The sequence below is a fragment of the Macaca mulatta genome, chromosome 19, assembly GCF_049350105.2.
Source record: "Macaca mulatta isolate MMU2019108-1 chromosome 19, T2T-MMU8v2.0, whole genome shotgun sequence".
NCBI lineage: Eukaryota > Metazoa > Chordata > Mammalia > Primates > Cercopithecidae > Macaca > Macaca mulatta.
In genome coordinates this window covers 15,153,109-15,166,650 of record NC_133424.1, presented here as the reverse complement: position 1 = coordinate 15,166,650, position 13,542 = coordinate 15,153,109, and the positions used below count along the sequence as shown (strand labels likewise).

Here is a 13,542-nt window from a genome sequence, read left to right as displayed (position 1 = left end):
AATCACTTGAACCTGGGGGCGGAGGTTTCAGTAAGCGTGAGATCACGCCACTGAACTCTAGCCTGGGAGACACAGCAAGACTCTGTCCAACGAAAAAAAAAAAAAGGAAAGGAAGAGAGGAAGAGAAAGAAAGAAAGAAAGAGAGAGAGAGAGAGAGAGAGAGAGAGGAAGGAAGGAAGGAAGGAAGGAAGGAAGGAAGGAAGGAAGGAAGGAAGGAAGGAAGGAGAGAAAGAGAGAGAAGGAAGGAAGGAAGGAGAGAAAGAAAGAGAGAAGGAAGGAAGGAAGGAGAGAAAGAAAGAAGGAAGGAAGGAGAAAAGAAAGAGAAGGGAGGGAGGGAAAGAAAGGAAGAAAGAGAGAAAGAGGAAGAAAGGAAGAAATAAAGAAATAAGGGTAAAACCAAAAAAAAAAAAAAAAAAAAAAACACCACCACCACCCTGCATGCAATCCTCCAGCAGACACTGAGGACTGAGCCTCTGCCTGGCCTGAGGACCCAGCCCGCTGGCCTCTGCCCCACAGCCTCACACAGCCAGGCTGTACCAGAGCAGAAGGGCTATCAACAACTCATACCACAGCAGGGCCCAGGCAGGGTTTACAGCTGGGCAATGCCTCCTGCATGCTTTCCTGTCACAAACTAAGACCGTCAATGGGCCTGGAAAAGCAGGGGCATGTCCTCAATGCTGACTGAGAGGCACTGCCACAGGGGGCGGTGTCAGACCTGCCTTGCCTGTCTGCTTCTCCAGTTAGTAAATGGGTGTGCCTGCAAGAGGATCTAACACAGGGACTGCTTATGAATTAGGGAATTCCTGCAGCCTGGGCAACATGTCACAACTCCGTCTCTTACACAAAATATAATAATTGGCCGGGTGCGGTGGCTCATGCCTATAATCCCAGTACGCTGGGAAGCCGCGGGATCACCTGAGGTCAGGAGTTCGAGACTAGCCTGGCCAACATGGTGAAACCCTGTCTCTATAAAAATTAGCCAGGCATAGTGGTATGTGCCTGTAGTCCCGGCTACTTGGGAGGCTGAGACAGAAGAATTACATGAACCCAGGAGGTGGAGGTTGCAGTGAGCTGAGATCATGCCACCACATTCCAGCCTGGGCAACAGAGCAAGACTCCGTCTAAAAAAAAAAAAAATTGGGCCGGGCACGGTGGCTCAAGCCTGTAATCCCAGCACTTTGGGAGGCCGAGACGGGCAGATCACGAGGTCAGAAGATCGAGACCATCCTGGCCAATACGGTGAAACCCCGTCTCTACTAAAAAATGCAAAAAACTAGCCGGGCGAGGTGGCGGGCGCCTGTAGTCCCAGCTACTCGAGAGGCTGAGGCAGGAGAATGGCGTAAACCTGGGAGGCGGAGCTTGCAGTGAGCTGAGATCCGGGTACTGCACTCCAGCCTGGGCGACAGAGCGAGACTCCGTCTCAAAAAAAAAAAAAAAAAAAATTGATGCTCCTGGCCACTGGGGCCAGCCCTCAAGGAGCTCCAGTGCAAGAACCAACCACCCAACTCCCCGGGTCCCAGACCCCCGGGGAATGGTACAGAACTGCATCCCTGCACCCACGGCTGGGTGGCAGTTGGTGACCACATCCGGGTCTCTCTCCAGCTCAGGGCAGGAAGGCGCTGTCGGACCAGGAAGCTGGAAGGGGGCCAGAGGCTGAGCCCTGCGGACACAAACTGACTGAAGGAGCCAAGCCCCCCACTGCCCAAGTCCAGCAGACAGGTTAGTCCACCCCCATGAGCTCAGCTTGCCAAATAGCCTAGACTGGGATCTATGTGTCTGGCCTTATACAAGCGGCAGCAGCTACCACCACCCGCCCACTCACAACCAGCCAGGCACCGAGGCTCATCCTCAACACGAATCATCTCCTTTGCAATGTATTCATCCTCTTTTGCAGATAAGGAAACTGAGGCTTGTTTGTTCACTGACACATGCCAGGCACTGTTAAGAACTTTGGGGTTCAGCTATAGAAGGAAAGACAAAAATCCTTGCTCGCATGAAACTGACATCTTAGCAAAGAAAGAATGACAATGAAATAAATCGCTGTAAGTAATATATTCAAACGTGACATGTGACATGGAAAGAAGAAAAAAAGGAAAGCGGACAGGGAGTGGCAGTCGATGGGGCCAGGTGTACAGTTTATTTTTTATTTATTTATTTTTTTTGAGACAGAGTCTCACTCTGTCACCCAGGCTGGAGTGCAGTGGCACAATCTCGGCTCACTGCAACCTCCGCCTGCCAGGTTCCAGTGATTCTCCTGCCTCAGCCTCCTGAGTAGCTGGGATTACAGGTGCATGCCACCATGCCCAATTATTTTTGGACTTTTAGTAGAGATGGGGTTTCACCATGTTGGTCAGGCACGTATCAAACTCCTAACCTCGTGATCTGCATGCCTCGGCCTCCGCAAGTGCTGGGATTACAGGCATGAGCCACCGTGCCTGGCCTACAGTATTTTATAAAGTGGCCAAAAGCAGAGTGCAGGTCAGGTACACTGGCTCATGCCTGTAATCCCAGCACTTTGGGAGGCCAGGGCAGGAGGATCACTTGAGCCCAAGAATTTGAGGCCAGGCTGGGCAACATAGCGAGACCACTATCTCTACAAAAACTATTAAAAACTTAGCCGGGTTAGGAGGCCGAGGGCAGATCACAAGGTCAGGAGTTCAAGACCAGCCTAGCCAAAATGGTGAAACCCCGTCTCTATGAAAAATACAAAAATTAGCTGGGCATGGTGGCACATGCCTGTAGTCCCAGCTACTTGGGAGGCTGAGGCAGGAGAACTGCTTGAACCCGGGAGGCGGAGGTTGTGTTGAGCCGAGATCGCGCCACTGCACCCTTAGCCTGGCAACAGAGTAAAGCTGCATCTCAAAAAAAAAAAAAAAGTCCAATTAAAGGTTGTAGAAATAATTCTGTGAAGATAATGATGGCTTAGACAAAGGGGTCAGCAAACTACAGCCGAGAGGGCGACTCTGGTCTACTGCCGGCTTTTGAACAAATTAAAAATGGCTTTAACATTTGTTTTATCTTTTAAAAAATAAATGAGGTTTTTACCATTTTTAAGCGGGTGGAAAAGAAATCAAAGAAACCTATTTCATGACACGTGAAAATTAAATTCAATTTTGGTGGCCATAAATAGAGTTGTATTGAACATGCCATGCTCACTGGATGACGTCTGTATGTGATATATTCATATATGGCTGCCACTGTAGTGGTATCACTGCCACTAAGATGTCTGAGATGGCTGGATGCGGAGGCTCATGCCTGTAATCCCAGCACTTTTAGGCCAAGGTGAGCAGATCACTTGAAATCAGGAGTTCGAGACCAGCCTGGCCAATATGGCGAACCCCTGTCTCTACTAAAATACAAAAATTAGCTGGGCGTGGTGATGCGCACCTGTAATCCCAGCTACTTGGGAGGCTGAGACAGGAGAATTGCTTGAACCCGGCAAGCGGAAGTTGCAGTGAGCTGAGATCGCACCACCGCACTCCAGCCTGGGCGACAGAGCAAAACTCCGTCCCAAAAAAAAAAAGAGAGACGGCAGAGATGAGTAGTGCTGCAGAGACCCTTAGGCAAAGCCTAAGATCTTTACTAGGTGGATTAAGTTTGCCAGCCCGTGGCTTAGGCCTGGTAACAGCAGTGAGGCTGATGCGAAGAGGTTAAATTCCAGAATGCTGAGCTTAGGGATGTGCTGACCTTTGGACATGAGGTATGAGAGAAAGAGCAGAGTCAAACAGCTTAGGGCCTGGGTAACAGGCCGGAACTGCCACAAACTGGGGTGGGGAAATGCAGGTTCAAGGGGAAAAATCAGAAGCTCCATTTTGGACATGTAAAGTTTGAAATGTCCATTAGGGTCACACCTGTAATCTCAGCACTTTAGGACGCCAAGGGGGCGGATCATGGTGTCAGGAGATGGAGACTCTCCTGGCTAACACAGTGAAACCCCATCTTTACTGAGAACACAAAAAATTAGCCGAGCGTGGTGGCATGCGCCTGTAGTCCCAGCTACTTGGAGGCTGAGGCAGGAGAATCGCTTGAACCCGGGAGGTAGAGGTTGCAATGAGCTGAGATCACACCACTGCACTCCAGCCTGGGCGACAGAGCAAGACTCTGTCTCAAAAAAAAAAAAGAAATGCCCATTAAACATCCACATGGTTGGGAGGCCATGGCAGGAGGATCCCTTGAGGCCCACAGTCCAAGACCCAAAACCAACCTGGGCAACATCACAAGACCCCCATCTCTACCAAAATTAAACAAAAGTAGCCGGCTGTAGGTGGCATGCACCTGTAGTCCCAGCTGCTTAGGAGGCTGAGGCAGGAGTACTGCTTAAGCCCAGGAGGCCCAAGCTGCAGTGAACTATAATAGCACCATTGCATTCCAACCTGGGTGACAGAATGAGACCCTGACTCAAAAAAATATACATATTAGGCCAGGCACGGTGGCTCACGCCTATAATCCCAGCACTTTGGGAGCCCAAGGCAGGTGGATTACCTGAGGTCAGGAGTTTGAGACCATCCTGGCCAACATGGTGAAAATCCATCTCTACTGAAAACACAAAAAATTAGCTGGGTGTGGTGACACACGCCTGTAGTCCCAGCTACTCCGGAGACTGAGGCACAAGAATCGCTTGAACCTGGGAGGCAGAGGTTGCAGTGAGCAGAGTTCATGCCACTGCACTCCAGCCTGGGCAACAGAGTGAGACTCTATCTCAAAAAACAGAAAATAAAATAGGCCGGGTGCGGTGGCTCATGTCTGTGATCCCAACACTTTGGCAGGCCGAGGCGGGCAGATCACAAGGTCAGGACATCGAGACCATCCTGGCTAACACAGTAAAAGCCCGTCTCTACTAAAAATACAAAAAACAAAAACAAAAAACCGGGCATGGTGGCGGGCACCTGTAGTCCCAGCTCCTCAGGAGGCTGAGGCAGGAGAATGGCATGAACCCGGGAGGCAGAGCTTGCAATGAGCTGAGATTGCGCCACTGCACTCCAGCCTGGGCGACAGAGCGAGACTCCATCTCAAAAAATAAATAAATAATAAAATAAAATAATAAAAAATCCACATGGAGAGATCCAGTTCATTGAGAAGCACCAGCTGCCACCACCCTCCCATCCTGAATCAGACAGAAATATCTGAGTGTGCAAACTCAGTGCTCTGCAAACTTTTTGCTCCTAAAATAATTTTGCAAATGTTATATACACCCCCAACATTTTTAAGGTGACATCTAGTATTTTTTACCTAAGCTTTAAGAGTTGCCAAAGATGTCATTTTTGGCCTACTGTCGGTATTAAAATTTTTACATAAACATTTACAGGGCTCTGTTAAATCTATCTACAGAGTCTAAATGCTTTAGTAATTTGAACCCTACCATTATCCCTTTAAAAAAAAAATAAGAGGCTATGAATAAGCTCTTTAACATTTGCTCTCTTTCTGCTTTGAAGTTGGTTTCTGTTCGCCTCCTCCATAGGATCTTATACTAATACATGTTTATGACTGAAGGTTAGCACTAATTACCCTATCACATTGAATTGAAATTTAATTTTTAGGCTGGGTGCAGTGGCTCATGCCTGTAATCCCAGCACTTTGGGAGGCCAAGGTGGGCAGATCACTTGAGGTCAGGAGTTTGAGACCAGCCTGGCCAACATAGTGAAACCCTGTTTCTACCAAAAATACTGAAACTAGCTGGGTGTAGTGGCGTGCATCTGTACAGTCCCAGCTACCTGGGAGGCTAAGATGGGAGAATGGCTTGAACCCGTCCTCAGAGGCAGAGGTTGCAGCAAGCCAAGACTGCGACACTGCACTCCAGGCAGGGCAACAGAGCAAGACTCCGTCTTAAAAAAAAAAAGAAAAAAAGAAATTTAATGTTTAAGAAATATTTCAGTGACCAAAGGTTCTAAGCATAAAAAGAAAACTCCAGGCTAGACATGGTAGTGCATGCACCCAGGTCGAGATAGTGAGAGCCCTGTTTCTATAATAAATAAATAAGAAAAAGAAAATTTCTTCAGGAGGTTGCTCACTACAACCTCTCCCTCCCGGGTTCAAGCAATTCTCCTGCCTCAGCCTCCCAAGTAGCCAGGATGACAAGCACGTGCCACTGTACCGGCAAATTTGTGTATTTTTAGTAGAGGCAGGGTTTCAGCATGTTGACCAAGCTGGTCTTGAACTCCTGACCTCAAGTGATGTGCCCACCTCGGCCTTCCAAAGTGTTGAAATTCCAGGTGTGAGCCACCGCACCTGGCCTAAGGTGGAGTTTTCTTAGAGCAAAAAAAAAATCCCAAATCTAGAATTACTTCCGAGTTAGATGCCCAAAAACTTTCACTGCGATCCACGATCGGAAATGTCTGTAATGATTTCCCGGCTGAGTAGCCCCCTAGCCCCACCCCCATGATTTTTCTGAAAGCAGATTTGTGACCACCCCAGGTGCAGCAGGACTCGGTCCCCAGGGACGAGCTAGCCTGGATCACTCCCCCACCTTCCAGGCAGGTCCCCAAGAGTCAAGTGGCATGGAGGGCGTGACCTGGCCAGGGAGGGAGATCAGGGCCCCAACTCCTAGTCCAGCCATGTCCTGGGGGCTCCATGTGGCCCAGAGGAGCTCTGATCAAGCCTTAAATGGAATACTGAGCCACTCAGCTCTGCCTGAGGGCGGCTGCAATTACTTGCTGTGTTGTGACCCATTTCCAGTGTTCCTCGGGGACAGCAGGAAGAAGCCGGGGAACCCACACAGCCTTTTCCCAAGTCGCAGCCCTTTCCCAAGCACAGCAGGGAGGTACTTGTCACACGGAGACTTACAAAGGGCTCAACCGTGTGCACGGGTGTCTGTCACGCCCAAAAACCTTTTCTGCTAACTGTGCAGTTTGCAGTCGCCATGCAAGCAAGCAACATGGACTGTGCCTCTTGCTGCGCCGGGCCTGCCTGTGCCAGCTGCTGGGCTCGGTGATGAATGGCAGTCAGGCGGGTCTACGTGTGACAGGAGCGTGCGGGCAGTGATCCAGGGGCCGGGATATGACAGTGTGCACGACTGAGAGAGGCCATCCCCCCCACCCCCCAGGCTTGCTGGTGCTCAATGGAACGTGAACAAAGCACCTATTACATAATACGGGGTCACGATGTACCAGGCGCTGTGGAGAGGAGACAGCAGGGCAGAGGGCCCAGAGGGCCACAGTGGGTGTGCCCGGGAAGGCCCTGCTGAGGAAATGGGATTTCAGCAGAGGGCCAGCATGAGGCTCCCTGGCGGGGAATGCAAAGGCCCTGAGGTAGCACAGAGCTTTGGGGAAGCGGGTGACACCCGAGGCTGGAACTGAGTAAACTGTAGGGGGAGCAGCTGAGCAGCAGGCTGGAGTGGAGCCAAGACAAGTGCTTTAGGTTTTACCCTTGAGCAATGAGGAATCGCTGGAGGGCCACAGGCTGCTTGGGTTTCTCGAAGAATCATCTCTGCTGGGGACAGACGAACAGTAGGGGAGCAAATGTGGCTTCGGAGACAGCGGTGAGAGGCTTGGAAACAACCCAGGGCAGAGCCTCAGGTGGCTTGGACCAGGGAGGGAATAGAGGAGGGAAGTAGTGAAAAGGACACCCTAGTTCCTAGATTCTGAGGTGTCACTGGTTCAAAACAAGCCACCTGCCGGGCGTGGTGGCTCATGTCTGTAATCCCAGCACTTTGGGAAACAGAGGCAGGAGGATCACTGGAGCCCGTGAGTTCAAGACCAGCCCAGGCAACATAGCAAGACCCTGTCTCTACAGAAAATTTTTAAATTAGCTGGGCGTGGTGGCACGCACCTGTGGTCTCAGCTACTTGGGAGGCTGGGGCACAAGAATCCCTTGAACCCAGGAGTTGGAGGTTGTAGGGAGCCGTGATCGTGCCACTGCACTCCAGCCTGGCTGACAGAGCGAGACCCTGTCTCAAAAAAAAAAAAAAAAAAAGGCCGGGCGCGGTGGCTCACGCCTGTAATCCCAGCACTTTGGGAGGCCGAGGCGGGCGGATCACAAGGTCAGGAGATCGAGACCACGGTGAAACCCCGTCTCTACTAAAAATACAAAAAATTAGCCGGGCGCGGTTGTGGGCGCCTGTAGTCCCAGCTACTCGGGAGGCTGAGGCAGGAGAATGGCGTGAACCCGGGAGGCGGAGCTTGCAGTGAGCCGAGATCGCGCCACTGCACTCCAGCCTGGGCGACAGAGCGAGACTCCGTCTCAAAAAAAAAAAAAAAAAAAGGAATGGCCAAACTCCACAGCAGCGAAGAGCAGAACCCTCCACTACTGTCATCAAGGATATGCTATAAGCTCAGGACCCACGCTCAAAACCAGACCTGCCAGTCCCGCAGAATGGCCGCACACCCTGAGATCATGCAAGCACCTTTGTCCTCATCAGCTGCAGTGACTTTTGAGGACAGACATCAATTATGCGGCTGAACGCCTGAACCTGTCCCGTGCTTTGCTCTGTAGGACAGTGGCCTCTAACCAACATTCACATACTCATTCCACAAGTATCCGGAGACCCTCCCCAGGGCCAGGGGTTACAGGGTAGAGCCGGGAGCTTACACAAACATGCCTTATCAGAAGGTGCCAAGTGCCGTGCGGAGAACTCAGACATGAGTGGTGACAAGGTGAGTGGTGACAAGGTGATGAGCACAGCCTGGCTGAGTCAGGGGCAGAGGCCTCTTGGAGGTATTCTGTCACATTCAGACCAAGACCACACAGCCAGCCTCTCCAGAAACCGTCCCCACACCAGTATTTGGATCGGGATTCTCCAGCTCTGTCCTCTGTGGATCCCCCACCCCTGGCTGGGAGACTTTGTTAAAACTATTCTCTGGGCCCGGCGCGTTGGCTCACGCCTGTAATCCTAGCACTTTGGGAGGCTGAGGCGGGAGGATCATTTGAGGTCAGGAATTCGAGACCAGCCTGGCCAACATGGTGAAACTCCGTCTCTACTAAAAATACAAAAATTAGCCGGGCGTGGTGGCGGGCGCCTGTAATCCCAGCTACTCAGGAGGCTGAGGCAGGAGAATCGCTTGAACCTGGGAGGCAGAGGTTGCAGTGAGCCAAGATTGTGTCATTGCACTCCAGCCTGGGCAACAAAGGGAGACTCCGCAGGGGTGGGGACGATTATCTGAAACAAGTAATATCCCAACAATACACTGTTTCCAACCATACATGTCTCCTCAGGAATTCCAGTATCTGCACACACACCCCCACCCCACCCTCTGCAATCCTCCAACCCCACCCAGCTCCTGAGAAACGTTCATTCAGCAGCTCCACCCACCTGCCCGCCTCCTGAGTTAGACACTTGAGGTGTGTCTGCAGGAACAGCTTCTCCCCACAAGGAGCCTCGAGGCTCAGCTCCCTGACTTCAGCCTGTTTCCAGATGGTTCCTGAAGCCCCAGGGCTTGTGTTAACTTCCCACCCCCACCCCCAACTTGGCCCTCACCCTGAGGACAAGCCCAGTTCCCACGCTCCGGCCAGTGATCCCTGTTCACTTTCAAATGGGGGGGAAAAAAAAGAATTTAGAAAGACCCAGGAGACCGCACAAAGCCCTGCAGTCTCTCAGGCAGTCTGTGAGTGGCTGCCTCGGCTTACATAAGAGCCAGGTTCGAGCAGGGACAGGGCCAGGTCAGTGTGACACAGCGACAGGGCCACAGAGAGGGCCTTCACACCTTGCAGGGCTGGGAAACACTCATGACCCACGTCCAGCCAACCATGGAACTGGGGTGAGTCGATCTGCTCCCGGTAAACCCCACACGCAATCCACGGTACGCTTCTCAGAATAAGGAGCAAGTGCTCTGTGCGTTTTCACTACAAACACCATGGTGGCCGGGCACAGTGCCTCAACGCCTATAATCCCAACACTTTGGGAGGCCAAGGCGGGTGGATCACCTGAGGTCAGGAGTTCGAGACCACCCTAGCCAATAGAGCGAAACACCGTTTCTACTAAAAATAAAAAAATTAGCCGCGAGTGGTGCTGGACGCCTGTAATCCCAGCTACTCAGGAGGCAGAAGAATCGATTGAACCCAGGAGGCGGAGGTTGCAGTGAGCCGAGATTGCACCACTGCACTCCAGCCTGGACCACAAAAGTGAAACCCCATCTCAAAAACAAACAAACAAACAAACAAACAAACAAAATACACTATGAGGGTCCCCTAAGGATTTAAAAAATGAACTGCCCTCCGGTAGGGAAACTTTTAGGTAAAATCAGCAGAATGTGGTCGGGCATGGTGTCTCACACCTGTAATCCCAGCGCTTTAGGAGGTCAAGGCAGGAGGATCACTTGAGCCCAAGAGTCAGAGACCAGCCTGGGCAATATAGCAAGACCCCATCTCTACTAAAAACAATAATTCATAGGTAATTGAATAAAACAGGAAAGGGACTTTCATTGCCATCAAAATGAGGCAGGGCACAGTGGCTCACACCGGTAATCCCAGCACTTTGGAAGGCCGAGGTAGGCAGATCACTTGAGGTCAGGAGTTCGCAACCAGCCTGGCCAACATGGTGAAACCCTGTCTCTACTACAAATACAAAAAATAAGCCAGGCATGGTGGCACATTAGCTGGTAATCCCAGCTAATCAGGAGGCTGAGGCAGGAGAATCCCTTGAACCCAGGAGGCGGAGATTGCAGTGACCCAAGATTACGCCACTGCACTCCAGCCTGGGTGACAAGAGTGAAACTCCATCTCAAAAAAAAAAAAAAAAAAAATGAAATGAAGTCCACAGGTCTCTCTGGGTGGCTACGAAGCCCTGCCCTGTCAGCCTCATCCCTCAACGTGGGACATCTGCAAACCCCGGGCTCCATGCCTCTGCACACACCACTCGGTTCCCTCTGCCTAGAACACCATTCTCCTCCCTGGCCCCTGGCCCCAAAGACCTCCACCTTCAGGTCTTGGCTTAAATGAAAAGATCTTGAGGGCAGAGAAAGTGGTTCATTCTTCCCAGGATTCTTAGCATTGATAAGAGGGGAAAAAACATGTTGGAACGGATGAACTAATGAATAAGTGATGGGCTGGAAAAGAGAGGCAGGGCCCCATGACGGGAAAAGGCCTGGACCAGCAGAACCTGCCGACAACCTGTGTGGTGAGGGGCAGGCCCCAGTGTTGTCTTGGCAGCTTCCATCTCAGAAGGGCCCCTGTGCCAGGAGGGTTGAGATGATGGGGAACAGGACAGCCACGGGCAGGATAGGCCCGGGGCTTGTGGCCAAGAGGCCAGAAGAAGCTGGTTTCCGGCCAGGCACGGTGGCACACACCTAGAATCCCAGAGCTTTGAGAGGCTGAGGCAGGAGATCACTTGAGCCAAGGAATTCAAGACCAGCCTGGGCAACATGGTAAGTCTGTGCCTCTACCAAAAAAATCCTTTAAAAATTAGCCAGGCACTGGCCGAGTATAATGGCTCATGCCTGTAATCCCAGCACTTCGGGAGGCCGAGGTGGGCAGATCACTTGAGCTCAGGAGTTCAAGACCAGCCTGGCCCACATGGTGAAACCCTGTTTCTACTAAAAATATCAAAATTAGCCATGTGTGGCCTGTAGTCCCAGTTACTCAGGAGGCTGAGGCAAAAGAATGGCTTGAAACCGGAAGGCGGAAGTTGCAGTGAGTCGAGATCACTCCACTGCACTACAGCCTGGGCAAAAGCAACACTCCATCTCAAAACATAAATTAAATAAATAAATAAAATAACAGTCAGACATAGTGGTACATGCACCTGCAGTCCCAGCTACTTGGGAGGCCGAGGCGGGCAGATCACTTAAGATCAAGAATTCAAGGCCATCCTGGCCAACATGGTGAAACCTCAATATAAAAATACAAAAATTGGCCGGGCGCGGTGGCTCAAGCCTGTAATCCCAGCACTTTGGGAGGCCGAGGCGGGCGGATCACGAGGTCAGGAGATCGAGACCATCCTGGCTGACACGGTGAAACCCCGTCTCTACTAAAAAATACAAAAAAAACTAGCCGGGCGAGGTGGCGGGCGCCTGTAGTCCCAGCTACTGGGGAGGCTGAGGCAGGAGAATTGCGTGAACCCGGGAGGCGGAGCCTGCAGTGAGCTGAGATCCGGCCACTGCACTCCAGCCTGGGCGGCAGAGCGAGACTCTGTCTCAAAAAAAAAAAAAAAAAAAATACAAAAATTGTGGCCAGGCATGGTGGCTCATGCCTGTAATCCCAGCACTTTGGGAGGCCGAGGCAGGTGGATCACCTGTGGTCAGGAGCTCAAGACCAGTTTGGCCAACACAGTGAAACCCCATCTGTACTAAAAATACAAAAATTGCCCGGGAGCAGTGGCTCACGCCTGTAATCCCAGCACTTTGGGAGGATGAGGCGGGCGGATCACAAGGTCAGGAGATCGAGACCATCCTGGCTAACACAGTGAAATCCCATCTCTACTAAAACTACAAAAAAATTAGGCAGGCGAGGCGGCATGCACCTGTAGTCCCAGCTGCTGGGGAGGCTGAGGCAGGAGAATGGCGTGAACCCAGGAGGCAGAGCTTGCAGTGAGCCGAGATTGCGCCACTGCACTCCAGCCTGGGTGACAGAGCAAGACTCTGTCTCAAAAAAAAATTAGGGGGGTATGGTGGTGGGCACCAGTAATCCCAGCTACTCAAAAGGCTGAGGCAGGAGAATGCTTGAAGCCCAGAGGTGGAGGTTGCAGAGAGCCAAGATCGTACCACTGCACTCCAGTCTAGGCGACAGAGCAAGACTCTGCCTCCAAAAAATGTATTTTTTAATAAATAAATAAAAATACAAAAACTAACCCAGCCAGGCGTGGTGGCTCACGCCTGTAATCCCACACTTTGGGAGGCCGAGGCAGGCGGATCATCTGAGGTCAGGAGTTCAAGACCAGCCTGGCCAACATAGTGAAACCCCGTTTCTGCTAAACAATACAAAAAAAATTGGCCGGGCGCGGTGGCTCAAGCCTGTAATCCCAGCACTTTGGGAGGCCGAGACGGGCGGATCACGAGGTCAGGAGATCGAGACCATCCTGGCTAACCCGGTGAAACCCCGTCTCTACTAAAAAATACAAAAAAACTAGCCGGGCGAGGTGGCGGGCGCCTGTAGTCCCAGCTACTCGGGAGGCTGAGGCAGGAGAATGGCGTGAACCCGGGAGGCGGAGCTTGCAGTGAGCTGAGATCCGGCCACTGCACTCCAGCCTGGGTGACAGAGCAAGACTCCGTCTCAAAAAAAAAAAAAAAAACCTAGCCAGGCATGGTGGCGGGCACCTGTAGTCCCAGCTACTCAGGAGGCTGAGGCAGGAAAATCCCTTGAACCCGGGAGGTAGAGGTTGCAGTGAGACGAGATCCAACCACTGCACTCCAGCCTGGGCAACAGGGCAGGACTCCGTCTCAGAAAAAAAAAAAGAAAGAAAGAAAACGCAACCCAAGCCCAGAAGGGCTGCGAAGGAGATGAGCGGGGTGGCGGGGTGACAGGCAAGGGGATGGACTCTAGATTGGATGGCCAAGGAAGGTCTCTCTGGGGGACATGGAAGCTGAGTGCTCGGTAACAGGAAGGGCCAGGCGTGAGAAAAGCAGAAGGAAGGGCATCGGGGGCCGAGGGAACAGCATGTACTCAGGGCAGGAACGT

At 51.8% G+C, this 13,542-nt stretch overlaps 2 protein-coding genes across 5 annotated transcripts in view; one reads left to right on the top strand and one right to left on the bottom strand.

Annotated features, from left to right (window-relative positions):
- LOC114674117 (uncharacterized) overlaps window positions 1-13,542 on the top strand; it is a 35,525-nt gene that overhangs the window by 8,360 nt on the left and 13,623 nt on the right. For 3 of the 4 annotated variants that reach the window (XR_013409088.1, XM_077977985.1, XM_077977986.1), the window contains exon 3: window positions 1,603-1,719. Coding sequence is in view for 3 of the 4 variants with exons in the window: in XM_077977985.1 (XP_077834111.1) it covers window positions 1,603-1,719 (117 nt within the window). In the remaining variant the exon portion in view is untranslated. Of the gene's footprint in view, window positions 1-1,602; window positions 1,720-1,894; window positions 2,055-13,542 lie in introns of those variants that run through there. The other variant, XM_077977984.1, reaches the window with a different exon arrangement.
- The window catches only part of TECR (trans-2,3-enoyl-CoA reductase), a 37,165-nt gene that overhangs the window by 13,841 nt on the left and 9,782 nt on the right, over window positions 1-13,542 (bottom strand).